This window comes from Ictalurus furcatus, chromosome 5, assembly GCF_023375685.1.
Source record: "Ictalurus furcatus strain D&B chromosome 5, Billie_1.0, whole genome shotgun sequence".
Taxonomy (NCBI): domain Eukaryota; kingdom Metazoa; phylum Chordata; class Actinopteri; order Siluriformes; family Ictaluridae; genus Ictalurus; species Ictalurus furcatus.
This window is the reverse complement of record NC_071259.1, coordinates 975,523-1,002,791: the sequence shown is the minus strand read 5'-3', so window position 1 is coordinate 1,002,791 and position 27,269 is coordinate 975,523. Positions and strand designations below refer to the sequence as shown.

Genomic DNA, 27,269 nt, shown 5'->3' with positions numbered 1-27,269 from the left:
GTTGCAGCTTTCTCCCCTTTAAAAGAAGAAAAGAAAAGAAATAAGACTTTAGTTTTCGTATGAAACAAGACACAGATACACTGTGAGCTCTGTCTGTAATTGTGTTGGACAATGCAGAGATTTTACTGGTTGATAAAGAAGTACAGATCACGTACTGGTCTCGTAGTAGTCGTAAACCTTCACAACAGCTGGTTTCAGTTTCTCCACTGGAGCCCTCTGCGGGATCGTCAGGGTGTACACCTTCTCCTCTCCTTTTCGCAGCTAAATCCCACAGAGATATTAAACAAAATTATTTCTGTTCACAACGTACAAATAAACCCACACTATGCTTCAATTTTACTGCACTACCACTGCACGGCCCTGCAGGAGTACGGGGTGCAATAACTAAAATCTATTTTATTTAACGTTTTATCCGCACTTTATTACACTCAGAGGTAAAGCTGTAATTGTAAGCGTTCTGACATTTATAGAACAGAAGAGTTTACTCTTTGTGGTTTTCCTGTAATGTGACAAGCTGTGTTTTATTTGTCTTAATAACTTGGAGAAAAATGGCGGCTGAATAAGAAAACGGACGCCGGTGAGGGAACGACTGTTTATACTGTAGATGCTATAATGTAAATGATGACATGAACATGTATTGTTTAGAACCCTTAGGGATTCTTCTGCCAGCTCTCTGGGGTAATCTTTATAGGTTCTACGTGTTCAGGGTGTTTGCCTATCAGTAAAAGTCCCACACGAGAACCCTAATAGGAAGCTAACAAACTTTTTTTAATGATATTATGTTCATTAGAGAAAACCGAATGAAGACCCAAGCATGAAAAAATGTTTTGTATTGTTCTGGTTTAAATTTAAATCTAAAATGACCTGAACGTGAGGGTTAATGAGGTCTTAGACAAATCCAGTGTTTTAGTAAACTTTGTGTTTGTGTGTGTGTGTGTGTGTGTGTGTGTGTGTGTTCTTACTTTATTCAGGTAGATAACTGCATTGCACCCAATTTGATCCACGCGTTTCACAACTCCATTCTTTGACTGCGATACAGATGATCAGAATAAAAACTGAACCATCAGTATGATAAGTGGTCAATGAGCTGATGTTTGGAACAATGGGTCGGTTTCACCATGGCTCAACAACATATAAGTAAGTGTATTATAAGTATTTAGATCAGTCTTCATGCATTACACTTCCAGTTAAAGGTTTACGTTACGTTTGAATTGCTGTTCACAAGCTGCACAGACGTCGTGTCCACCCTGAATCCTGAAAGAGGCTTGACATCGATGATCACCATGTTGGTCTCCAAACGCTGACCGTTATACCTGAAGTTAAAAATTAAAATCATTAATCACTCACATTCTCCTCATTTATTCTGAAGTACCTGAGTAACACATTACATATACAATCATCACAGCTTTCCAAAAGTAACTTCTGGAAGTTATGATAAACTAATCTAACATTATCCTCACACTGTGTTTATTATTTAACGATGAAACTGAAATTATTATTTAAATTTATACATTGACTCTTTTTTTTTATACTACAAGAGATAACTCAATTAAATTCCTTTGTGTTCCTCATTTTGTCCTTAAGGCACGTAAACACTTCTAATCAATTCTATTATTATTATATAGCATGTACTAACAGCGATTATTCTTGATTCATTCTTGTAGATTATGGAGTTGCAGTAGAACTCACTTGACAGTAATGGTCACTTCCAGAGGTTGATTTGGGACCCTGCAGATTCCAGACGCTGAGGCCGAGATGATGAATGAAGAGCGGTCAGGAGGAGGAGGGATGTTGTAGCGCAAAGTGAACTAGAAGAAGAAAAAAAACCATACGATTAGCACAACCCATCTACCCAAACTGACCCTCTGAGAGCCTGCTTAATTAATAAAGGAACTGAAGTGAGTAAGTAATGTGGGAAATGGTGATGTACAGACCTGCACGTACACACAGCCTTTCCCTTTTGCTTTGACGTTGTAATCTCCAGGAACCTCCTGCAGCTTGCTCTTCTGATACTGCAGCCTGTTACTCTGATTGATGGTAAACGTGGTAATCACCCCTGATGGTGATGTTATAGTAACATTAACACCTCCTGCTGGACTGTAGGTGGCGAGACTGTATTTCGCCAGAGCCTGGAGAGCCACGACAGTGTCCTGTATGGATGGAAGAGAGTATATATATATATATATATATATATATATATATATATATATATATATATATATATATATAGTGCCCTTCACTAATATTGGCACCCTTGGTAAATATGAGTAAAGGCGGCTGTGGAAAATTGTCTTTATTGTTTAACCTTTTGATCTTTTGTTTTAAAGAACCACAAAAATACTCCGCTCTCATGGATATCAAACAATTGCAAACAAAGCACATGTTTATAAAAAAGTATATCTTCGTTAAATATATGTGTTTCACAATTATTGGCCCCCTTTTAGTCAATACTTTGTGCTAGCTCCCGTTGCCAAGATAACAGCTATGAGGCTTGTCCTATAATGCCTGATGAGGTTGGAGAATGCATGGCAAGGGATCTGAGACCGTTCCTCCATACAGAATTTCCATATCCATATCCATAACATTTCCAATTGACTGGAACTTCTTAATTATTGCCCTGATGGTGGAAATGGGCATTTTCAATGCTTGAGTTTTTTTCTTATAGTCACTTCCCCTTTTGTGAAGTTCAACAACCTTTTGCTGCACATCACAGCTATATTCCTCGGTCTTTCCCATTGCGATGAATGACTAATGGAATTTGCCCATTTATTTTCATTCTATTTAACAAAGGTTATTTTTGATAAACCTGTGTTGTGTTTGAAATTAATCAATATCCATGAGAGTCGAGTATTTTTGTGAATTTTTGAACAAAAGATCAAAAGGTTAAACAATAAAGACAATTCCTCACAGCCTTCTTTACTCATATTTACCAAGGGTGTCGATATTAATGGAGGGCACTGTATATACATATATAATATGTGCCCTTACATATATATTATACACCTTTAAATCACTACAGTATTAAACATTATTTGGATTTTTGTTCTCCCAGTCCAACATGGCTGACAGTGACAGACACTTCTCAAATATTTCTGTCTAAACTTTCTGAACAAAAGCTGTTTATTTTTTTTTTTTTAATTTTAAATGAGTAATCATATACTTTAACTTTAAACAGAAACCGCTGTATTTGTTAAAGACTGCTCTATTTTATTTTTTATTCATTTAAAAATTGTATTTACAATTCAGAATAAAATTTTGGACAAAAGGATAAAAGCTTCTGCTAAATGTTTAAATATACACTACCGGTCAAAAGTGTAGACTCATTCTTTATTTGAATTTTTTTTCCACATTATATAATAATAATAAAGTCATCAATACTCTGGAATAACACAAATGGAACTATGGGAATTATGTTGTGATAAAAATCCAAAATATATCAAAATAATTGAGTATTTTAGAATCTTCGAAGTAGACGCCCTTTTTGCCTAGAATTTCCAGAAATGCATTCTTGGCATTTTCTCACCCGATTTCTTGAGGAATTTCCCTGAGTTGCTTTTTAAACAGTATTAAAGGAGTTCCCACCTACGCTGGACTCCTATATATATATATATATATATATATATATATATATAGGATATATACAGTCACATTTCTAAAACACTGCTCTGTGCAATGCTGTGTTACCACGTTAAAATTTACCCATGGTAATGATTAGAAATAAAATCGTAGGTCCGAACTACATTTATGCTGTGCAAGCATAGTGCTGGATTTACACAAAAAAGAAATATACTGGCTACAAAGCAGGGAAATGCAAAGTGACTGGAAAAGAGCAAGACGTAACCCAAGCAACAATTGTATACCTGTAACATAGTGATAAAGGTGAGTGTGGGAGAAATTACAGTGTTAACTAAGTGAAACATTAGACTTTGAACTTGAAACATAAACTGATTTTTTTTTTTCTGCCGTATATTCAAAGTATCCGTTAAAACTTACCGTCTGTGATGATACAGCATGTAAAAATTACAACCTAGACTTTGGGACACACCAGTAGTTTAGCTACTAGAACAAATTTATAAAAAAAAAAATTACATCCAGTTATTCCTTTCATTTTGCAGTTCAATGCAGTACAATTTAAAGAATGTGCCTCATACACAGTTATTTCTTGAACAACACTTGTAAAATAATAAGCAGGTGCTTTTAGCATGTAGCCTGAAGGGTGTAACAGGTCAATCATGTTTTTGAGTAAAAGGTATGAAGTTAAATTTTGGAAAGACAAGCTCTTTTAAAAAGTGCAGACTGATATGATAAAGGTTTGTACCTGTGTAGAGAAGAAGCCCCCGAAGGCGTTCTGCTGCTGAGAAAGCCAACGGACGATGCTGGAGCTGTAGCCCAGACCAAACCCGGACAGCTGGGGTCCAGACATCAGAGCCAGAAGCACATACGAGGTAATCTCCACCTCCAAAGAGTCCGTCACAGACCCATTATTCACTCTGCTCCAGTACCTCCCGCCTCCTGAGGGAGATATTAGACACATACTCGAGTCATGTTACTGACTCATCTGTTCATGGATTTTTACAGCTCCTTGGTCAACATAAATAATCTCTATGAATTACAATCATATACTGACTTACTAAAGCCTGGCATACACGTTTACTACACTTTTAGTGTAGAGTTCTCTGAGAGATTAATCTGTTTTGTTTAGTTTTTTTTTTTTATTTTATTTTTATTTAATAAATACATGTAGGAGCATCAAACCTGAGAATATGGCCTTTGCATTCAGCTGTGAAATGAGGGTGTTCCTCATCGCCTGATCTCCAGCTAGAGTGAACGTGTAGAAGAGGAGAGCCTTGGCGTAGGTGGCGTTCACCTGAGTGTACGTATTCCTCAGGCAGCTAAGACCCTTCTTCACCACAGGATCCTGCCGTATGTAGATTGACAAAGTGATTTTAAACATTAAACAGCTATTGCAAGCTTGCTAATGTTTATGTGTCTAGCTTGTTAGTATATTTGTAAAATGTTTTCTGTAAATGATCAAAATCAGATCAAATTTCATCACTGAAACAGTTCACTCACTGTAATTGTATAATTGAGTTCCAGCATTGCAGCTATGATGTACGCAGAGAGGGTCACCTCATCATTCACCCCTCCCTGAGAGAGAGAGAGAGAGAGAGAGAGAGAGAGAGAGAGAGAGAGAGAGAGAGAGAGAGTTAAATATTATTCCCCGGTGCTGTTGAACTCTGGATTCTGACTGGTCAAAATGTAAATACTGATACAGTATGGTGAAGTTTTCTGTAAGGAGAAGTTTATGTAACATTTATGGAAGGAGTCTCCAGTGTCAGTGCCAGTTTGTAACAGTTAGGTAAAGCTGTAACTTAAATTTTTTGAACAACTTCAGAGCCGAGGAGTTTACTCAGTAACATGACAAGCTGCGTAACTCTAAGTAACTCGTTTAACAAACAGTAAATGTAACTATAAGCTGATAAAAAGTGTCTATCTTTAATTCCATATAGTGTTATAAGAAGAATAAAACGTGCTGTTATAAGAAAATAATCAACATTAAGGTTGTCGCACTAACTCCATTTCATTACACCACCTGCTGTTAATTATTTTCCTCAAACAGCATGTTATATTGGACTCAGACTGGTCTCCTGACCTTCATGGAAGTGTGGAAGAGTTGTCCTACTGAGGCAAAGCATCCGTTACGCTGCTGCCGATGACCGAGCCAGGCCTTCGCCTGATTCACAAACACCTGATCTATAAAGATGTATCTCCTCGCATGTCCAAAAGACTTCATCACGAACGCCGTCAGCCTGAGAACACAAACACAACGGTTCCAGATAACAAGTCAGAATTGCAGTCTTTATTTGGAAGATACAAAATTACATAGTAGGACTCTTTTATGTTCTGTTACACTTCTATATTTAACAGTGAACAGCTTCTAATGTTTTAATTCATGACTGAAATGAAGGTTGACGTGCTGCTCCAACTCCTAATCCATTCCAGACATTAAGACTCTCTCAGTCATCTAAATTCGAACAGAATTTCTGTTTGCTGATCATTACTCAGTGTATTTAAGAGCGTATTGCCATACAGCTCATTGGTAGATTCTGCTGATTTCTTGTTGATTTGCAATTAGGAGACTTTTTTTTTTATACGTTTTCTGTATTTCTTGCTGAATGTCTAAATGCTTTTTATATATAGTATGTGTAAATATGTAAGTTGTTAATTTAGTCTATTTTCTTTGGAACTCACCATGTGTTCCCCGATGCATCGTCCATCCCATAAGCACTGTAAGATGCATCATTGTGTTTGTAGGTCAGTTCTCTCTGATATCCTGAACAGAAGATGAGATACACAAAAAGTTGTGTAAATTATTATGCAATTAGTTGCTACCTCATTTTATCCTAGTTTATTTAATGCCAATTTCCAAACACCAGATAACTCTACCAATTCACTAAAGCCCCGTGATTCAGAGGAGGGGTTTTGAGAGGATTGGACTCCCTTTATTAAGATTTTATATTCCATAAAGAAAGAAAGGGAAGACAAAATGTCATTAGACATACTAAATAATTTTAACACATAACAATAAATTAGTAAAATATGCAATACCAGACATTTCAGAAGGCCACTTGCTGAACACCCCCACAACGGGCCATACCATTTGTTCACTGTTAAACGGCCGAGGATTTTGCACTCTTCTGTAAATTTATAAATTGCCTTATCTTTCTTTTTGTGCACTTGCTGTAATCCTCGATTCTACAGAGAGGAGTCCTCACCGCTCACGAGGTAGGTCAGGGCTGTGCTCCTGATCTGGGGCGTGAGCTGGTTGGTGCTCTCCAGGTACTGCAGGATGAAGATGTTAGGGGCGAAGCGCAGCATGTTCTGCTCTCCAGAACCGTACGGCATCGCAAGGAGACTCGCCAGGTTCTGTAGAGCTCGGCCCATCAGATCTCCTACAGAAAGTCGATATTAGCATTGTGTTATCATTTGTCTTTAGTTTTGATTGAATTGTGCTTAATGGGTATCACAAAAGCTTTCTACTCGGAGTCTCTGTGCATTTGCTTGTTAAACATGACATGCATGCCACGCTCCCTTAGAAAAAGGCTCAGTGTTGTTTGGTTTGTCTCTGGAGGAACTCTTAAAGGTCATTTGGTTTCCATCTTACTGAAGGTTTTCATTTCAAAAGTAAAAGTATACAAAATAAAATAAAAAAATAACAATGTTCTTGCATTTGATGGGATAAAAAGTGATTGATAATGATAAATCATGCACAATTTAATCAATGACTTGAACAAAATGGTAAAAAGAAGCGTTTTTTTTTTTTTTTTTAATTCACGTTAAAGTTCAACCTATAACAATATCATCTTCACACATGATTTGCCTCATTTATAAACTTATCTTGATGCCATATATTTATCAAAATGATGTAAACTGATGAAATCGAAGCAGGTCTATGACTCACCCAGCACAGAGACTGAGGCCTTGGCCGAACCATCCACAACATTCTTAGGCAGGGTTAGTGAGACCGTCTTCTCAACCACATCTTTTAACAGAGATAGAGAACCATGGAATTAAATGTGGTACAAACCGTACAGAACCACTGCTGTGTCCCGTAATTCCACCTGATTCAGGTATTTTTGAGCAGTGAAATCACAGACAGTCCAGGACTCTGGCAAAGTCCATGAAACCTGTTCCAGGAGATCTACCTTCCTCTAAAATTCAGTTCCAGCCCAAATCCAACAGAGCTGATTGATAATCAACAGTTAAGATTTAAATGGGCTTTTTGTACAAAGCACTTTCTTCACTGTAATGTACAGTATAAACAAGGTGAAAGAATAAGATGTGTGTCTCACCTGATGGGCAGAGAAGCTCATTGTAGCTTTTAAACTGTTTGGTTCCTTCAGCCTGAAAAATGGCCGCAGAAAAAATTATAATTATTATTAATTATTATTATTTTTTAATATAATAATTATTAGTAGTAATATTGTAATCACCAGCACTTGCAGTTTTTTAATAACCGAATCGATGCGTCCTTTCTGTGGTACAGTAACTGGTCTCTTCCCACACAGATTCAACGACTGCACAGCTTCCGCTGTCACACTGATGCTCACCTCCCCTAAAACACACACACACACACACACACACACACACACACACACACACACAACTACAGTTTATTCTCAATAACAAACCTAATGTTAATCCCCTTTTCAAAATCTACAGTACACCCAGAATTGTATTTTCCCAATACACTTTAATCCACACATGGCACACAAATACATGTGAAAAAATAAGTACACCCCATGGAAACTGTTGGCTTTTTTGACATATTTGGACAAGCAAAGAATTGATCCTCTTTAAAATTAATCAATTGTATAGGGTTAATAGATATTAAATAGATATTATTAATAACAGTGATACACTCTATCAAATGACACATAAAATTGACATTTTGTAATCCATTTCACAATTTAAATTAACAACAACAACAACAAAACAGATCAGTCACATGGAAAAAGTAAGTACACCCTTGCATTTATCACACCTTCAAATCCATAAAATTTGAATCAGGTGTTGAAGATTGGGTGCCAGTGTTAGAACCTGCTTAGGGAGTGCAGGTTGAGCCCGTCCTATTTACACCGCTCTCATATCTAGCGTCTGGTGTTCCCTTTGCTATTGGGGTGTGTGGTATCATCATTCCAAGGTCTAAAGAGTTTTATAAGGCTTTCAGAAAAAAAAAAAGTCTGTGGATGCCTATGAGTCTGGCAATGGATTTAAACAAACCTCCAAATTATTTGAAATACATCATTCCATTGTAAGGAAAATAATCGACAAGTGGCGCAGATTTAAAAAGACAGCTTTTCAGGAGAAGCACCTCATACCAACTGTGAAGCACGGTGGAGGAAATGTTATGTTTTGGAGTTGCTTTGCTGCCTTAGAGTCTTTGAATCCCATTGAAATGTTGAGTGTTTGGGGGGGGGGGGGGGGGTGGATTTGAAACAGGCAGAACATACAAGAAAATCCTCAAACATCTTGCAACTAAAAGAATATTGCATGGAAGAGTGGTCAAAAATTCCAGCAAACCAATGTCAGAGATTGGTGGACAATTATGCAAAATGCCTATAAGAAGTTGTTTCTGCTAAAGGGGGCCGTATTAGCTTCTAAAGCCAAAGGTGTACCTACTTTTTTTTCACAGAGGAATAACACATCTATTGATAATGGACAACAAAACGTCAGTGAGATTACTGAGGATGGTACCACATAAAAACTTTGAAGATGGCTTTAGACTGCACTCGATATAAACAGTTTTTACTACAATGGCTTAAGAGTACAATTACCGTGATAGCTTTATCACTGTAACTGTTCCAAACAGTTTTGCAGTCGTCTCCATCAGTGAACAGTTGATAACTTCAACAAAATAGACTTCATGTAAAAACTACAATGAATTTCCTGTTTACACAATTGCACCATGTTGCACTATTCCTTGTCATCCAGATGAGGACGAGTTTCCAGATGTTCACTATTTTTGATGTTGCCTGCTCTTGTTTATGTTGTTTATAGATCGATCCGCCTCTGCCTGCCGTGATATCCACTTTAAAAGGAACACCGGTACACCTGTACACCTGCTCATTTATGCAGCTATCCAATCAGCCAATTATAAACTTGTGCAGTTACTCTAAAGATTGCTGCGAGTGAATATCCCAGGAAATGAGCAGTTTCTGAAATACTCAAACCAGCCCATCTGGCACATAACACAGAGATCATATTTTTCCTCATTCTGATGTTTGATGTAGACATTACCTGAGGCTCTTGACATGTATCTGTATGATTTTATGCACTGCATGAGACTCTTTATGATCCAAAACCATGGGCATTAATATTATGATTTCTACCGTAATAGTCTCCTCTCTTCTGTAATGCTTTCAAATAGATGTTAGAACATGGCTGTGAGGATTTGTGCACAGGGGCATTGAAATGCTGGAACAGGTTTGGTCTTCTTAGTTCCAGTGAAGGTAAATTGTAAAGGTAGAGCATACAAAGTCTAAACACTTCCAAACAATTATGTGCTTCCAACATTGTGGCAACAATTTCGTGAAGAACCATATATGGTCATGTGTCCACATACTTTTTGCCATATAGTGTAGCACCACAGAAAATTGTGTGGAAAAAATGTAACTATAATATGAGGCCACTGATATGCACAATTGTCTGTTAAATTGTCTATTAATAAATATGTTGGAAACAAAATAACAGTTATATTCATTTATATCTTTCTATACCCATTCTAATATTTACAGTGAGCTTTAAGTTTTAAAGTTTGACGTACCCAGAACCAGTGGTGTGATGGTCCAAGAGAAGGTCCGGCTGTCATCAGCACACAGACATTTTGTGTACTGGCAGCCGTTACACTTGTTCGCTGAGAACTTTTGTGAGTTGGCCAAAGTCACCTTCACCTTTAACACACAGAATGGAAAACTTAACCAAAAAACTTTTGCTCAGTTGATCCATATTCAAGGAAAAGCTGCGTGACCAGCGTTACTGACTCTTTTCAGAGAAAAGTAACTAATGCCTGATTAAAAGTCACTAGAAGTCACCAGATGAGGTGGATGCATCACGATCACCTGTGTAGCAAATCGTGTTTCATGAATAATGATTTTCTGAAGAAGTGCGCTGGTCGGAATATTTGTGTTGATCAGTGATTTGTCATTGGGAAACAATGGTGATTTTTAATTGCTTATTAGGGACAATACTGTGTGAGTTGCTAATGTGGGGGAAAAAGCTCAGCTTTATTGCTAAGCTATTTAAAAAAAAACCTTAAATGGGTTTAAGTTATCAAATCTAGTGACAGTTTGTAAGCTGGGAAATTTCTGTTTGCAGAAACTGTTAAGGAAATATAAACCTATATTAATGTCATGTTCTCTTAATGCTTGATTCAGTAGTACGCATACTATATAAGAGAAAATTAATATTTGATTTGAGAAAATTTATAATTAAACCAAACATGTCAGCTCACCACTATACAGCTGTGGAGGTAGTTGAAGACGGTGGCTTTAAGGGTGAACACTTCTCCTAGGATGACGTTGTTCGGCACGGTGAGAGTGACAAAGAAAGGCTGGAAGGCTTTGAGAGTAGTTTTCGGGGCAAGTCCGAACCCAACAGGTGATGTACAAAATGAGCCAGCCTGCCATTTAGTGATGGAGTCTGGGACGGTTTTACTAATGGTCAGTGCTCCAGATTGACTGCAGAAGAATTAACAACAAATCAATTACTGAAGAAAAATGACTGAATTAAAATGGAAAATCCACTTAAAGCAACATACACACCTGACTGAAACGAGATCCCAGATCCATGTCTCTGGGAAATATTTGTGGATGGTAACAAGTGGTTGATTTGAACTTGAGGCAATTGAAATGGATTCTTTGGCCTCAAAATCGTCAAACATGAGTCGCGTCGCTGCTAGTGGGACAAAATGTGGGGCTGAATTTGAATATGCATTCAGTTCCATAAACAGTTGGATATTGATATTATATAGTTGTTATATAATAAATAAATAATGAAAATTACTGACTTTCAGCTTTAATTTAAAGGTATGTACATTAAAATTGGTTGAAAGGTTTAAGAATTTGGTCCCTTTTTAAAGACCTTTTCAAAGACACTACTTGGACTCAGTTGTTCCATGGCCAGGTGTATGTTATTTCCTCATTATGTCACTTACAAGTAAACAGATAAAAAGCACAGAGTTTATTTCAAGTGCGACATTTGCATCTAGAATCTGTTGAGGTTAAGTCTCAATATAAAGTTATAAACTGTGAAGCAAGCCAACATTAGGCTGAAAAATCAAAACAAACCCAACAGAGAGACAGCAACACGATTAGGTGAGACCAAATGAACTATTTGGTACATTCTTAAAAAGAAAGAATGCACTGCTGAGTTCAGGAACACCAAGAGGCCCAGAAGACCATAGTATACAACTGTAGTGAATGACAGAAGAATTCTTTCCCCGGTGAAGAAAAACCCTTTCACAACAAGGGCCAGAGCAGAATACCCTCCTAGGCGTGTCTGGGTCAAAGTTAACAATCAAGAGAAACTTCACTTGAGTAAATACAGAGGTTTTACCCGAATATCTGAAAAGCCTCAAAAACTTCTTGTCCAGATTAGAATTTGCAAAAATCATCTACAAAAGCATTTAAGGTTGTAAAAACTGGAACAACATAGAGTTAACAGATCAGACAAAGATCAATTTGTACCCGAATGATGGGAAGAGAAGAGTATGGAGAAGGGAAGAAACTGCTCATGACCCAAGCATACCACCTCATCTTATGGTGTGGGCATGTATGGCTGTCAGTGTATAGTGGCCAATGGTTCGCTTGTATTTATTGATGATGTAACAGCTGAGAAAACAGCAGGATGAATTCTGAAGTGTATACAGCTATATTATATGCACACTCAGCCAAATGCTTCAAAACCCATTGGACGGCAGGTGGACAATGATCCGAAGCATACTGAAAGCAGTCCAAGTGTTTTATAAGGAAAGCAAGTGGAATGTTCAGGTCAATCGTCTGACCTGAATCCAACTGATCTGCATTTCACATGCTGAAGGTAAGACTCAAGACAAAAGACCTCAAGAACAAGCAGGAAGTGAAGACAGCTGTAGTAGGCCTGGTAGAACATCACTTGGCAGATCATCACCAGGGGTAAAGCCCAGCGTCTGGTTATGGCTATTTTATCTTATCTTAAATACACTCCAAATAACTAATTTCAGAACTGAAATTCTGTACTTTGAGCTTATATTTATGATTTAATTTCAACTCTGTTGACTGGGGTAGACAGCTTAATTTAACAATAACTTTGCCAATGTCTAAATATTTATGGACCTAACTGTAACAAACATGTATCAAGCCAAAGAGAAAATTTGACTTGGGAAAAACACTTACCACTTAACCACAAACCATTCATACAAGGTTTCCTTATTTTCACATTGGTGAGAATCTTGATTCCAATATCCTGAGAGAAAAAAATGGAACACTTTATTTCATGTGCAAAAAAATACTCATTTCACATACTGTGAAGGAAATAAGTATTGAACACGTCAACATTTTTTCAGTAAATATATTTCCAATGAGTTTATTCACATGTAATTTTCACCAGACATACAAGTTGCTGCGTACGTGTTACAACTACAGAAACAATGAAGTATTAATGAAGCACTACTGTCAGAGCTACTGCTATAGAAGATTAATTAACACCCATTGAACAATCAGAATACAGAATTCAGAATGTGATGTACTATATAACTGATCGTCGTTACTTGCCAGATAACAATCCTACACTAAATTGTACTTTTAAGAAAAAAAAAATGTCTTACTTTAAAGGTGTTGTACACATCCACCTTTCCAGAATTTTGAAAATAAACACTTGGTTTTTGCACTAATGCTGCAAGTCGTATATTCCTAAAGGGGGGGATGCCCCAGCAACGTTTTGAATTCTCTTCAATGATTTGGTACGGATATCCTGATAACACCTGTACAGGCAGCTTGTTGAACACCTGGAATAAAGAAGTGTGACATCATTCTTCATAAAAACTGGTATTGTGATCTCTTTGATCCTAACACTGTAAAATGATAAAGGAGGAATAAGAAGTCCATTACCAATACTATAATAGTATTTTTTTTAAAAAAAAATAATGCATTTAAATGCAAAATCAGACATTTAAATGTAATCACATCATTTAATGTAATCATTAAATGATTTACATTAAATGTAATCATTTAAATGTAAATTGTTTTACACTTTAAGCTACAAGTACAAATGTCAAAAAAATAAATAAAAATCAATTAAGAACATATGTGCAAGTTATTAATTAGACTTAAGACAAACTTAAAAATAAATAAATAAATGATTTTATTTATTTATTTATTCTTTAACCTTAACAGGACAGCATTTCATGTAAACAGATTTATTAAGTGAATAGTGAAGGCTTTTGCAGCTTAAGATATTAAATTCTGTTATTCAATGATTAAAAATTCCACCTCACATTTTAGGTATAGTGGCAACTATAGTTGCCTTGAAAATACATGCAATGTCTACTTGCATGTTTCTTTGATACAATAAATGGAAGAATAGTAGTTTATTCAGTCTTGACAGAAAATGATGTTAAATAATATATAATTGGGGAAAAAAAATAAAAGAAACTGTTTTTGGTAAAGATTCAGGAAAAAAAAACACATCTCCGTTGGCATGTAATTGTATGGGGGGAAAATGAAAACTGTAAGAGGGTAGCAGCAGCACACAGTGAGAGCGGCTGTTCTGAAAAACTCAATCGAATACAGTGTCCTTTGAGTAAGCCATTTTGGCATCCCCTTTGTTTGTTTTTTCCCAACTTTTCCCAACACTGCTTTGTAGCTGTGCCTGCCCAATATGAAGCCACTCCAGTGGCATAGTGGTATAGTGCATGTCTCAAAGCACAGCAATCCTTAACTTGAGACCTGCTCAAGTTAATGTGTATGTGGGCTTTAGTTTCAAGTATGAGCTGTACCAGTTCTGGAACTTGAACATACAGCAGCAAATTACTACACATTCAAAATGACTGAACTCAAGGACATTTTCTCAGTTAGAACGCACCGATTGGATGTTGAGCTCATTATCTGGTTGCAGCAGCAGAAGCCTCTCATCTATTGCCCTCACTGAACACAGAGAACCCGGAGCAGCTTTCAGCAACAGTGATGCCTTACCACCAGGAACCTCGGTAGGATGTGAAAACTTTAGAGACACCTGAAAGACCACAAAAAATGAAATAAATAAACCAAGAACCTAGGATTATTCATTTATCAAAAACAAGTGCATCATTTTACTCATCATTCAGAACAGGGTGGGGTATCTATAGGTACCATCGCGGTAAATGTAATAATTTTATTTTTACTTCACAGTGATGGCTGGTCATGCTATTAAATGCTAATATTTTTCAATAACTCAACAATGAATCATTTTGGCCTTGCCAACTCTACTGATCACTCTGAGAACACCATTCCCACTTTGAAGCATGATCGTGGTAAGATTGTGTTGTGCAGATGCATTTGATCATCAGGGACTGGGAAGCCAGTCAGGGTTGGGGCAAGATGAGTCAATAGAGTCAATGTAGTTAGCCCATAATGGTCATTTGGAACCATCTTGTGGGTTTACCACCTCCAAGATAAATGGTGGTAGTTAGGTGAAACGGCAGTTGGGTGGCAGACATGTAATGAACAATCTTAGACTAACTAAGATCCTGGAATGAAAACTGACTTTGGGACTGTTTTATGTTCAATAGGAACGTATGGTCTGGAATTCATGTCATCAGTAGTTGAAGCAGCTGCAAGAAACCGTGGCCCACAACAGCGGTGATGGTAAGCAGGCAAGCTGAAGAGGAGGCCTTCCAAGTCATGCTCACAGAGGGATCTTCTGACTCAAGTGATAAGTATGACAGAGCTAGAAGGGCTGTGGCAAAAATGCTGTGGGCTGTGGGGCAGCTTGGAAAGGAAAAAGGCTTTCAGGTACCAACAATAATTTTCCCCATACCCTTTGGCACCTCAGGATGGAGAGGCAGGCCATGAGCAAGCTTTATTAAGCAAGTGCCAGGAAGTGTTGACCTTTATTGGGGATATTGTTGAGTGATGGAAGGAGCCTAGTGAGGAACTTCTTACCCAGTTGACATGCTGAACATATTTTTGCATCAACCATGCATTTAGCTATTTATCCCTCTCCCTGTCATAAGTCTGATCATTTTGAAATTAATCTCTGTCTGCCATCCTGTCTGTGTGGAAAAATGCATGTTATGTCTACATATATATTTGGAAAGGGGCATTTCATTTAATGTTTTGATATGTAGGTATGAAAGGTATTAATTTCTGACCTTGTTAGCCAAACAAAGCTGAATGGGGTAGTTCCTGCTGTCTGCCACGACCTCATCACTGGGAAGGACTGTGTACAGGACCACTTGTGCAACCGGAGTCAGCTTTAGCATCTTCTTCAGAGTAACCACAAGCTTGCCCCTGTGTTCTGCAACAAAATGTAACAAAATGAGTCCATGTGCATTGGCCACGAACACAGCTCCATTACGAGATTCATATAAGTTGGGGAAAAAAGTATTTAAAAAAAAAGCTGCTTAAAAACAGATTCCAATAAAAAGGTCGGCTACATAGCTAATATAATGTTTTCCAGCACTTTTAATTACAAAAATTATATTGGTTTAATAAGTTGTGGGGAGTTTGGAGTTGATGGATGGTGTGATGTTAATGCACCTTTTCCAGGGTGGATGGCTTCTAAGATACGTCCTTGCTGAACCAAATGTCCTTTATTCATCACCTAGACCCAGTAAAATTGAGATGCATAAATTGCAATGTATTAAATTATATTTCTGGGTAAAAGAAAAAAAAAATCAATCATGATGTTTAAAACTTGTAACAAGTACTTCTAAATGAAATGAAAGAAGAGTCTTTGAGTAAGTACTCATTTTCGGTTATATTCATGTAAACATCACTTAAAACAAATGAACACAGTCAACACAGTCAATTCATGCTGCAATGTTTCTTGATTATAATCCCATGTCATAATGTTATAGTGAAAGCCAAACACACCATGTAGTAGAAGGTTAAGGTCTTCTGGTGTGGTCTGAGTGCGCTCTGGTGTATCACGTACTGAGCCCTGATGACGGCATTTTTGTTGCAGCTGAAAGGCATCAAACTGCTCATCAATTTAATAAAACTCTGGCTCTTGGAGTAAAAAGGCTGAAGACTGAGGTAGGCTGTGGGGTAGTATGGTACGAGATGTTTCCCCCCATATACACGTGGTCTTCTAGTATTTTCATACTTGGCCTATGTGAAAGAAAAGAAAAAATAGAGAAAAAAAATAAAGTATATATATATATATATATATATATATATATATATATATATATATATATATATATTGTGAGGGTTTTTAAAAAGGAAAAAACAAAGACTCCACCCACCTCTAAAGTGACCTCAACTGGACCCCATGGTTCAGTGTCGAGGGAAAACTGTGCGATCCCTTTGTTATTTGTAACCAGCTTCTGGACTGAATGTTTATTATTAACATAACTTACAGTCAGATAGACTACTTTCTTTCCTACAGGATTGGACTTTGGGTTGATCACTTTAATCTAATGAAAAAGGACAGGAATATCAGGGGACAATGCCATAAATAAAAACATCAAATCAATTAATTTGTCATGGAGAGAAGAAAATGGCCTCGACTTAAATAGCACAAAATACTGCTAATAACTGCAAAGTAGTTTACACAATATTAAATAGCAAACCGATGTTCTGGATTGAATTATGTAGTAAACCAGCTTACTTGATGTTAGCTAGCTAGTTAGTATAATCATCTACTAGTTTTCGATGCACAACATAAACGTTATCCAAACATTAGCTAACCCGGTAGTGACATTGAGTACTGGATTTAAATACATCATTAAATAGTTCACCTAATGTAACAAACATGTCTAGATTTTAAGAAAACGATATAGTATTTAGGCTAAGATTATCACACTTTCTTACCGTGCTACATAATGAGAGATAGCTAGAAAAGTTAAAAGTTTAGTGTTGATATGTATGTTTAGCCAAGCCTATATAAAATGCTTATGAAAACAATTTATATTAATGATCAACAACATAATTACCTTTCCTTCATATGCCATTCCGGGCTTAAACACTGTTGGTGAATCCTCAAATGAAATTGTGACCATATTAGTTGTTATAGGAGAGCTGCTGGAACCAGTCAGATTCACACCTACAGGATAAACACAGAGTTAACACAACTCTAAAATTACAGTGGTGGTTAAAATAGAGCTAAGAATGTAATGTAGCTAACAAGTAACATAATTGTGCCATCTGGAGAATAAATGAATACACACTGTCCACCTCAGAAGACATTGTTTGGATCTGTAATAAGTTCATTTTCACCTTTAGACCTTTTCACAGAGGAAGAAATTGATTTGTCTTTGAGATCGGGCTGCGAAAACTACGGACAACAATGTATGATTTTGTACAATGCTGGTAGCTATAATGTTCCATTATTTGTTATTATACATTAGGCTTGTGCTCCAGCACTACAACATTTTTGTATATTTAGTTTAATTTTAATTTTTTTATGTTAGAAATGTTATTTTGTTGGCAAAATTTTTTTCTAAATCTGCCAATTTAGTTAAAATTAGTTAAAAGGTCTAGAATTAGGCTTCAGAAATGTCTTTTTTCTTGCCAATACTCAATATTCAAGAAGTGTACTTGCATCATGTTTGCAGTTTTTGGTCTAAATGACCAACACATAAAAAGTGTTAATATAAATCATGTATTTATATAATAATGATGACATTAATAGTAATCTCTCACCAGTTTCAGATTCTTCCACTTCACACTGAGCAATTATTGAATCTTCATAGCGTGAATCGGTTAATGCAAATTCTTTCAGATTTAAAATGTGTACTCCACAGCCCCTCTTGTCAGTCTAAAGAATAAAAAAAACAGTTATTCAATGAAAACATGAGCAAGAAAGATTTATCAAAGACAATTTCAGGATTGTAAAATAATCACATACAGAAAGAAACCACTGAGCAACATACAATGAACGGGTCAGCCAAGGAAAGCAACAGCTAATGACAAAAACATTGTGAGAGCTGTGAAGAAAACTCCAAAAACAACAATAAGTGACATCACCACCAACCTCCACAAGTCACGGCTGAAGGTATCATAATCCACCATTCAAGGAAGACTTTGAGATCAGAAATATAGGAGCCATAGCACAAGATGCGAAGCACTCATCAGCAGTGAGAATCATAAAGCCATAATGGAATTTGCAAAGAAATACAGAGATAAGCCAAGTTCTTGAACCAAAGATTAACTTCTACCAAAGTGATTGAAAGGCCAAAGTGCGGAGAAAGAAAGGATCTGCTCATGATCCAAAACATACAAGCTCATCTGTGAAACATGGTGGAGGTAGTGTCATGGATTGGGCTTGCATGGCTGCTTCTGGGACAGTCTCAGTAATCTTTATTGATGATGGAACTCAGTTTACAGGAACATTTTGTCTGCCAATTTACAAAATAATTCTTTGAGAGGAACTTCATCATGCAGCAAAACAATGATCCAAAACACACTTCCAACTCAACAAAGGGCTTTATCAGGGGAAAAAGTGAAAGGTTTTAAATTGGCCAAGTGAATCACAGTCAAAATAACAAAGTAACTAACCAACACTAGTCACTAGTACATCAAACTTGTATAGACATAATTTTTATAATAATAAATGAGGTTATTTACTCATCTTCAGTAAATGTTTATTTTTTACTGTATCCCGCTGAAACCAAATGGAAGTACAGTCTAAAATGCAAATCAATAAAATAGACTATGTTTAAAAGAACATATGGCATGCACTTATATAGCACTTTACACTGTGTCTCATTCACACACACACACCAATGGTAGCAGAGCTGCCATGCAAGGTGCAAGCTTGCCATCGGGAGCAATTTAGGGTTCAGTGTCTTGCCCAAGGACACTGCGGTACATGGAGTCACATGGGCCGGGAATCAAACCCCCAACCCTACAATTAGTGGACAACCTGCTCTACCACCTGAGCCACAGCCACCCACAACAGAGCGACAACACTTTCAGGGGTTTTAGTTTATACAGAGATCATTTATACCATGTTTATCATTCATCATCTTACTTGTGTGTCAGGAAAATTAATCCTATCCAAATAGTGATTAAGTTAAGAGAAACTTAATGTACATGTTGAGTCTTTATGAGTGTGTAACAGTTTCACTTACAAGCATTTTCTGTTGATTTAACAGTAAAAATGACTAACCTTCATTTCAAACCTCTTGCAGATGTCTGGTGGTGTGATTCTTGGCGGGAACCACCAGTACCGGTATTTATAACTGACATGGCAGACGGTGGCCTTCACCGTCCCATCCACCGGCTTTCCATATGGATATCTGTCAAGAATGGAAAAATATTTTAAAATTAACAAAGTGAAGAAATCCAAAAAGCCCACATACTGTAATTCCACAATGAATTTCCAAGCTTGGTTAAATTTTTCCCATAATGATGATTCAAGTCAGATTAACAGTGCAGTGACTATTTTAATATGTTACACTTGTGTTGTTCAAAAAAATCAGAGTACGGAGTGATGGAACAGAACATTAAGTAGTGAACACTCACTTTGCACACACTTTCAGTGTGGCGTATGTGTCCAAGATGGTTATAACTGGAGGAAGCTGTACCGTCACTTCAAATGTTGGCAGAACTGTAACCAATGGTGTAACACAGCATTAAAATGCAGTAGTTTCCAATTAGAACTGTGTTCTTATGCAAGATATTTTCATTATGCATCATTTAAATGATAATATCTGCAGCAATAAAAGGGGTCCAAGCACTACATCTTGGCAGTTGATGTGCATCATTGTTTTATGTCCCACAGTATGTGCAATTCTTTTATGTGAAAGTGCAGGATGTTTCTTGGTGAGGTAAGAATATGTTATTAGAAACCACCGTTACATAATTAGCGAAGGCTGTGTCCAATGTGGTAATATGCTCTGGCCCCATCCCAATGTGGTGTGGCGATGTAGCTTACAGTAGGTTGCTTCAAATACTCAAATGAATATTCTAAGTCATCCATTTTTTCATATTGATATTTATATTGTACATTTCATTTCATTATGTTGAGATATTAAATTCAGAGCAATATGAAGGAAACAATCAAGCTAAATAACATATCTTTATCAGTATTCATCAAAACATTATCACTAAAATACAGATTAGATATATTTGGTATTTTAAGTACATTAATAATAACTGAGCCTGACCGTAGTCCTTGACTTGGAAGGTTTGTGTGTATTCATTTTTTTCCATATCCCGGACAGTGATGATATAAAATCCTTTTGTGGCCTCAGAGTTTATGGGATATGACAGATCCACAAGACCGCTGTGTGTGGAGACGTTCAGCCACTGACCAATGCGGTTTGAGTTCGGGTCCTGAAAAAAAAAACAATCGATCAACCAATCAATCAACAGAATTAACACACTACTCTTACATCCTAAAATATGAATCATAAATGAGCAAATAACATGTTTCAATGTTTATAGTATGTTCCCTAGGACCTTAAAATAAGAACAGAAGAGTTTTCAGATTAAATTTATTTTAAAGGCAAAGCATGGCATGAATACAAGTGATGAATTTTTCCCGTGGCACAGTACCTGCACTTCTATTGCCCAAAACTGAAACAAAAAGAAAAAAGAGCTCTTATAATCACATTAAGTAAATGTATAATGTACACATACAGTAAATGTATATTAGCAGCACTTTCTACAAATCCTCCATTCATAAATCATCATAATTCACGTATAATTCCTTGGAATTTCTTTTTTGGAATTTATTTATTTATTTGTTTATTCATTAATTCATTTATTCATTACACTCCTTAAATGTGCATTATATATTTACACTTCTCCTAGGTTATTTCAGTAATTTTGCTCTGTTGTTTTTCTTTAAATATACTTATTAAATAGTAAGGATCAGTTAGAGCTACATACATTCTCCAAAAAATATATATATTTTTTCAAGCATGTTCACTGCTAAATACTGTCATTTTATTTTATATTAATTGATTCTTTTATTAAGTTGATGTATTTGACCTGCCATGAGGTTGAACTTGAAGATGCTTCTGAAACAAAATTTATTAACCTACATAATAACCATGAACAGTTTAAAATACCCAGCAATTTGCCAGTGTTTTATCCGTGTTACCAAATTCAGTGTTGATGAGATGAGATTGTTGGTTTAATTACTTTTTTTTATTTATTTTTTAACTACATTCATAGAAAGTGCTCCTGTATTTTCTAGGTGAGGAACTGATAAAAGTTTTCAAACCGCCTGTTCGTAGGTGAGGAAATTGGTGTCCAGAGACACGATGCGGAACTTCACTGCGGGGGGAAAATGTAATCATTTACAGCGTAACTGGTATTGAAAGGCAGATGTACAAGTGACAACTCTGTACAGGTTCAAACACTGACACACACTAAAATGACAATAAAAATTTTAAAAATGGCTAGAAGGACTGGAGAATTGGGAGAAGAATGGGAACTAGCGACTGAGGAAAGTGATACTGTCCATGCAAGAGATTAAGCTGGTGAATATTCTGATTCAGCAGCTCTGATAATAGTGCAAATGAAAATCACAGGTTTATATTTATGTGCTCATTCTAATATATCATTTCTATCTTAACAGGTGATTTACAGTATTATTATTATTATTGTTAATAATAATAATAATAATAATAATAATAATAATAATAATAATAATAATAATAATAAACAAATCATTTTTTAAATGTTATATAACAAAGAAAAACAGAAATGGTGAGGGGACGAATGCTTCTTGCTGCTCTAATGTAAGTGATAACAAGAACAAAGCCACACCAGTCCTATGAGGATCAGATTGAAGACCCCTGGTTTAGTAGAGTACCTCTTTGTCCTGGTTTGTAAATGGGTTTGTCTGTCTGAATGATGATCAGATCTGCTGGAGGTGTAATAAGGATCTTTGTGTCCTTTTTCAGGGAAGTTTTTGGCCCTTTAATCTGAATCTTTATACATGCCACTGATTCCACCCTTACAACAGGAACCTGTTAGAAAAAATTAATAATAATAATAATAATAATAATAATAATAATAATAATTTCTAACATTTATTACATTAATAATGCACTTATTAAGATATAAAATTATGTATTATTAGCAGTAGTAGTAATAGTGGTTTAAGCAGTAAATAGTCACTAAGCTTTACATTTCACTATTATGACTGTTACACTATTACACAGATCTGACCTTGAATGGGATACAGCGGTGATATTCGCGGCTGATAAACTTTTCCTTCAGAAGAATAACGCTCTTGTGCTTATGCGTCATGGTCACTACTAGTGAAACAGGTCCAGAGGGGTTGACCGTGACACATAGTGTCTCTGTAGTGCCCCCTACTGCCTTGGAGGTCACAGCCAACAAGTAAACACTGAACAGAGACAAAAAAAAAAAAAGACAGCAAATTAATTTGGATTTCTATGTGGTGATGCTCTGTGCTATTGTTCTTGGTGATCTTTTTATGTTTTAATATAACAGAACTGTAGCACCAGTCTCTCTTTGCATTCATCAGTGCTGATCATCATGAATAATGCTACTGAGAGTGAAAATCCTCAGGAAAATGAGGAGTGAATGACAGAGGGAATGAAAAATATACTAAAATGACTTTTATTCTCAAGGTACAAGGAGCTGAACATGAGGTTCTGAATATAATAATATGAAACTATTTTAACAAGAAATTAAAGCATAGTCGGTTTTTATGTATTTATTTATTTACTTATTTCATTATTAGTAATATTATTATTATATTTGCTGTACAAACATTTAACAAAGGTTAACACAGTAGGTTATCAACTTTCTCAACTTTGGTCTGGGGTAACTGGAGAGTGTCCAGCATGCTGTTAATCAGCAGGACCTTTACACCGGACAATGGCAGAGTATGAACTGGCTATTTAAAATGGAAAGAATAAGTGTATTTGTGCATTGTATATGATACTCTCTTGGTTTGTGAGAAAAAACTATCAAATACAATATTCATGCTACATATAAACACATAATCTATATATCTATATAAATTAATACACTGATAATTACACTGACCCATCTTCTTTTTCTTCTTTTTTTAAATGAAGTTGAACAACAAACCACTTTGCTTAATGAATCTGCAGATTGACAGCTTTGGCATTTATTCTGAGGAAATCTCATTCATACAGTATTAACAAAACATGTCAGTTGCACCCTTAATCTCTCCATAATAAAAAGAGGAAATCTGAAAAATTCTAAAGGATCTTACCTGTCACTGGATGTCACCTGTGGCAGGATGCTTGGCAAAAGCAAGAAAAGTGAAGAAATCACGCCATAAGGGCCCATCCTGAAACAGAATCAAGCACAGTCATACCAGATAAGATGATCTTAGAGCCCTTGTGGTATTTATTAACCCAAACCCCACCCAAAAATGTTTTGAGTGTTCTTACTGGTGCGAAATGTGTTTTGTGAGCATCATCCTCTTGTATCACTTCTTCCGGCCTTGGACTGTATGTAACACATCACATGCCAGCTTATCGGTTTAATTTTAGTTATCATTAGTTATCGTAGTTTATTCAGTTAAATAAAACATTCGATAAAAAAAAGAACTAACAGTTTCACATAGGAATGTAAAACACAGATAAATTTATATTTTTTTTAAAAAAAACAATATATATAAAATATCAGAATATTTATTTTATGGCACAAACTTGAGCGTTACTGTCATAAATATCTACAGCTCTAGAAAAAAATTAAGAGATCACTGCAATATGATCAGTTTCTCTTGTTTTACTATTTATTGGTATGTATTTGGGTAAAATGAACTTTTTCGTTTTATTCTATAAACTACAGGCGACATTTCCCCCAAATTCAAAATATAAATATCGACATTTACAGCATTTATATGCAGAAAACGACAAATAACAAAAAAGATGCAGTGTTGTCAGACCTCGAATAGTACGAAGAAAATAAGTTCATATTAAATTTTAAATAACACAATGCTAATGTTTTGATCTAAGAAGATTTTACGGTGACATTTAAATAGTCCTTTTCTACACTCAGACAATCAGAGCGCTTTATATAGGGGGGGGGGGGGGGGTAGGATGATGCAATGGCAGTTCAGAATCCCCATGACAGAGGAGGGCCAATGGGGGATTTTTTTAATGGCCACAGAGAGTCAGGACCTCGGTTTAAAGTCTCAACCGAAAGATGGTGCTGTTTTTATTTACAGTATAATGTCCCCGCCACAAAGAGTTCAGAAATCAATATTTGGTGGAATAAACCTGATTTTCAATCACAGCTTTCATGAGTCTTGGTATGCTTTCTACCAGTTCTTCATATTGCTGTTGGGTGACTTTATGCCACTCCTGGCACAAAAATTCAAGCAGCTCAGCTTTGTTTGATGGCTTGTGACCACCCGTCTTCCTCTTGATCACACACGAGAGGTTTTCAATGGCGTTTAGGTCTGGACATTGGGACATGACAGGGCCTCCATCCACACCTTGATTGACCTGGCTGTGTGGTAAGGAGCATTGTCCTGCTGGAAAATCCACTCCTCAGAGTTGGGGAACATTGTCAGGGGAGAAGGAAGCAAGTTTTCTTCCATAACAACCTTGTACGTCGCTTGATTCATGCGTACTTTAGCCTTGCTGAAGCCTTCTTTTTGTAGGTCACTCGATGTCATCGTACGGTTGTTGAGTGACATTTGAATGAGTTGGTGGTCATCCTGGTCAGTGGAGATTTGTTTTCACCCTCTGCCCGTCTGTAGCTTTGTTGTCCTCAACGTCTGCTGGTTGACCTTGTTCTGAAGCAACCCGGCGCTCACTGTATCCCTCTGCAAGTAAAGCCATAATTGAAACCTTCTTTTCCCCAATCAAAACTTTATTTTCATATCTTTTGGCATGTTCATTGTTTTTTTTATTCCAATTACTTTTGAGGTACTATTAGTACTGTCTTTGCCATCCACCTGGTCTTATTGCAAGAGGATAGTGATGACTACAGCAGTGTTTTTATATATATATATATATATATATATATATATATATATATATATATATATATATATATATATATATATACTTTTCCTCGTTAAATAAGATTTGTTTCAGGTGATTACCTAATCAATTCAATTCAATTCAATTTTATTTGTATAGCTCTTTTTACAATAGACATTGTCTCAAAACAGCTTTACAGAAACATATAAACACGGTATACAGATTTTAAATGTGCGAATTTATCCCAATTGACCGAGCCGGTGGTGATGGTGGCAAGGAAAAACTCCCTAAGATGTTAAGAGGAAGAAACCTTTAGAGGAACCAGACTCAGAAGGGAAACCGTCCTCATCTGGGTAAAATCAGTACCTAATCAGTACCTCATTCAGTAGAATGAGTTGTGCCTCCATTGGAATTCCAGAGTCACTGGGATTGAATGGCTGCCATATATGTAGAGATGCTGACTTAAGAAAAATTGGCATTGGTCTCTTAATTTTTTCCAGAGCGGTACATTTCATTTATACAATGTGAATATAGTATACAGATATTTGATTATATACTGTATTCACATTTCACCACTAGATCTACACTATATATTCATTTCGAAATTGTGTTATTTTAAACTATATTATTATACTATATAATATTAAACTGATCATTTGCACGTGTTTGTGTACCATTTGTTTATTCATGTATGGAGATGTATTGTGCTGAACAATTTCATATCTTCTTTGCTTTGAAACCTGTTCCTACTAGTAGAAGAGCTGAGTCAGGTTTTGAGCTGCATAAGCATGGCAGCAGTGAGGAAACCTTGAGAGTGGGAAGAGCAATGGGGAAATGATTTAAAATATGATTAAGCCAGGATCAAGTGGAACTATACCTGATACAATGACCTATAAAAATGGCAACTGTTTGAATGTACTGTAAAGTAATTTTTCCATCAGCTCCTTCCTGTTCTAGTTTTCCTTCAGCTGAGTCCTGCTGATACAGATTGACCTTTGATGGAAGTTTCATGGCTGTCTTAAGTGTCAGTGAGCAGATCACAAATATACTTTAACATTGAAAATATGTTCTTATCAGTTTGAGGGTCATCATATTCCTCTTCACTACCATTAGGATAAACAGTCCTCGAGAACAAGGTGAAAACAGAATGAGAGAGAGATAGAAAGAGAGAGAGTCTCCAATTTAAATTATGTTCTCTTACAAATAATCCTTAGCGAGTATATAACTAATATTCCCCGGTATAATATTATTAAACTTATAATTTCAAGCTTAAAATTGTTTTGATCTATTGTCAGATAATAATGTTAAATATACACATTTATTACTACGTATTATTTTATTTCATATGATATTCCTTTTTAATCTAGAAAAACTGTTTCTTTCTAGTTCAGCTTTAGAAGCAACTTTCAGAAGAAAAGTCTGTTTTAAAGCAGTAATGCCTTTCTTGTCCATTTAAAAACCTGATAAAATGTAATGTAATATACAGTATTATACAATAATTATCATATTATTTTTTTAGAATCGTTAAAATTACAAAAATATAATATAATATAATATAATATAATATAATATAATATAATATAATATATGAACAGATTCTATTTAAAGTTAAATTATATTTTCTAATATT

At 36.0% G+C, this 27,269-nt stretch overlaps 1 protein-coding gene and 1 long non-coding RNA gene across 5 annotated transcripts in view; one reads left to right on the top strand and one right to left on the bottom strand.

Annotated features, from left to right (window-relative positions):
* LOC128607320 (alpha-2-macroglobulin-like protein 1) overlaps window positions 1-13,493 on the bottom strand; it is a 14,294-nt gene extending 801 nt beyond the window's left edge. The window contains exons 1-20 of one of the 4 annotated variants that reach the window (XM_053624054.1): window positions 13,367-13,493; window positions 12,936-13,005; window positions 11,325-11,457; window positions 11,015-11,240; window positions 10,328-10,454; window positions 7,995-8,116; window positions 7,854-7,905; window positions 7,463-7,543; window positions 6,777-6,953; window positions 6,253-6,334; window positions 5,654-5,810; window positions 5,074-5,148; window positions 4,756-4,918; window positions 4,319-4,512; window positions 1,935-2,150; window positions 1,690-1,808; window positions 1,205-1,313; window positions 963-1,028; window positions 156-261; window positions 1-16 (exon numbers count right to left, since the gene is read on the bottom strand). The exon at window positions 1-16 is cut by the window's left edge and continues 801 nt beyond it. In XM_053624054.1, coding sequence (XP_053480029.1) covers window positions 1-16; window positions 156-261; window positions 963-1,028; window positions 1,205-1,313; window positions 1,690-1,808; window positions 1,935-2,150; window positions 4,319-4,512; window positions 4,756-4,918; window positions 5,074-5,148; window positions 5,654-5,810; window positions 6,253-6,334; window positions 6,777-6,953; window positions 7,463-7,543; window positions 7,854-7,905; window positions 7,995-8,116; window positions 10,328-10,454; window positions 11,015-11,240; window positions 11,325-11,457; window positions 12,936-12,957 — 2,243 coding nt within the window. In that variant the 5' untranslated portion in view covers window positions 12,958-13,005; window positions 13,367-13,493. Of the gene's footprint in view, window positions 17-155; window positions 262-962; window positions 1,029-1,204; window positions 1,314-1,689; window positions 1,809-1,934; window positions 2,151-4,318; window positions 4,513-4,755; window positions 4,919-5,073; window positions 5,149-5,653; window positions 5,811-6,252; window positions 6,335-6,776; window positions 6,954-7,462; window positions 7,544-7,853; window positions 7,906-7,994; window positions 8,117-10,327; window positions 10,455-11,014; window positions 11,241-11,324; window positions 11,458-11,596; window positions 11,653-12,935; window positions 13,006-13,133 lie in introns of those variants that run through there. The other 3 variants (XM_053624053.1, XM_053624055.1, XM_053624056.1) reach the window with 3 other exon arrangements.
* Window positions 12,421-14,721, top strand: LOC128607321 (uncharacterized). The gene is made up of 3 exons (XR_008385847.1): window positions 12,421-12,695; window positions 13,458-13,586; window positions 14,612-14,721. It is a non-coding gene; the product is annotated as an uncharacterized LOC128607321 (long non-coding RNA).
* Window positions 14,722-27,269: the final 12,548 nt, after the last annotated feature.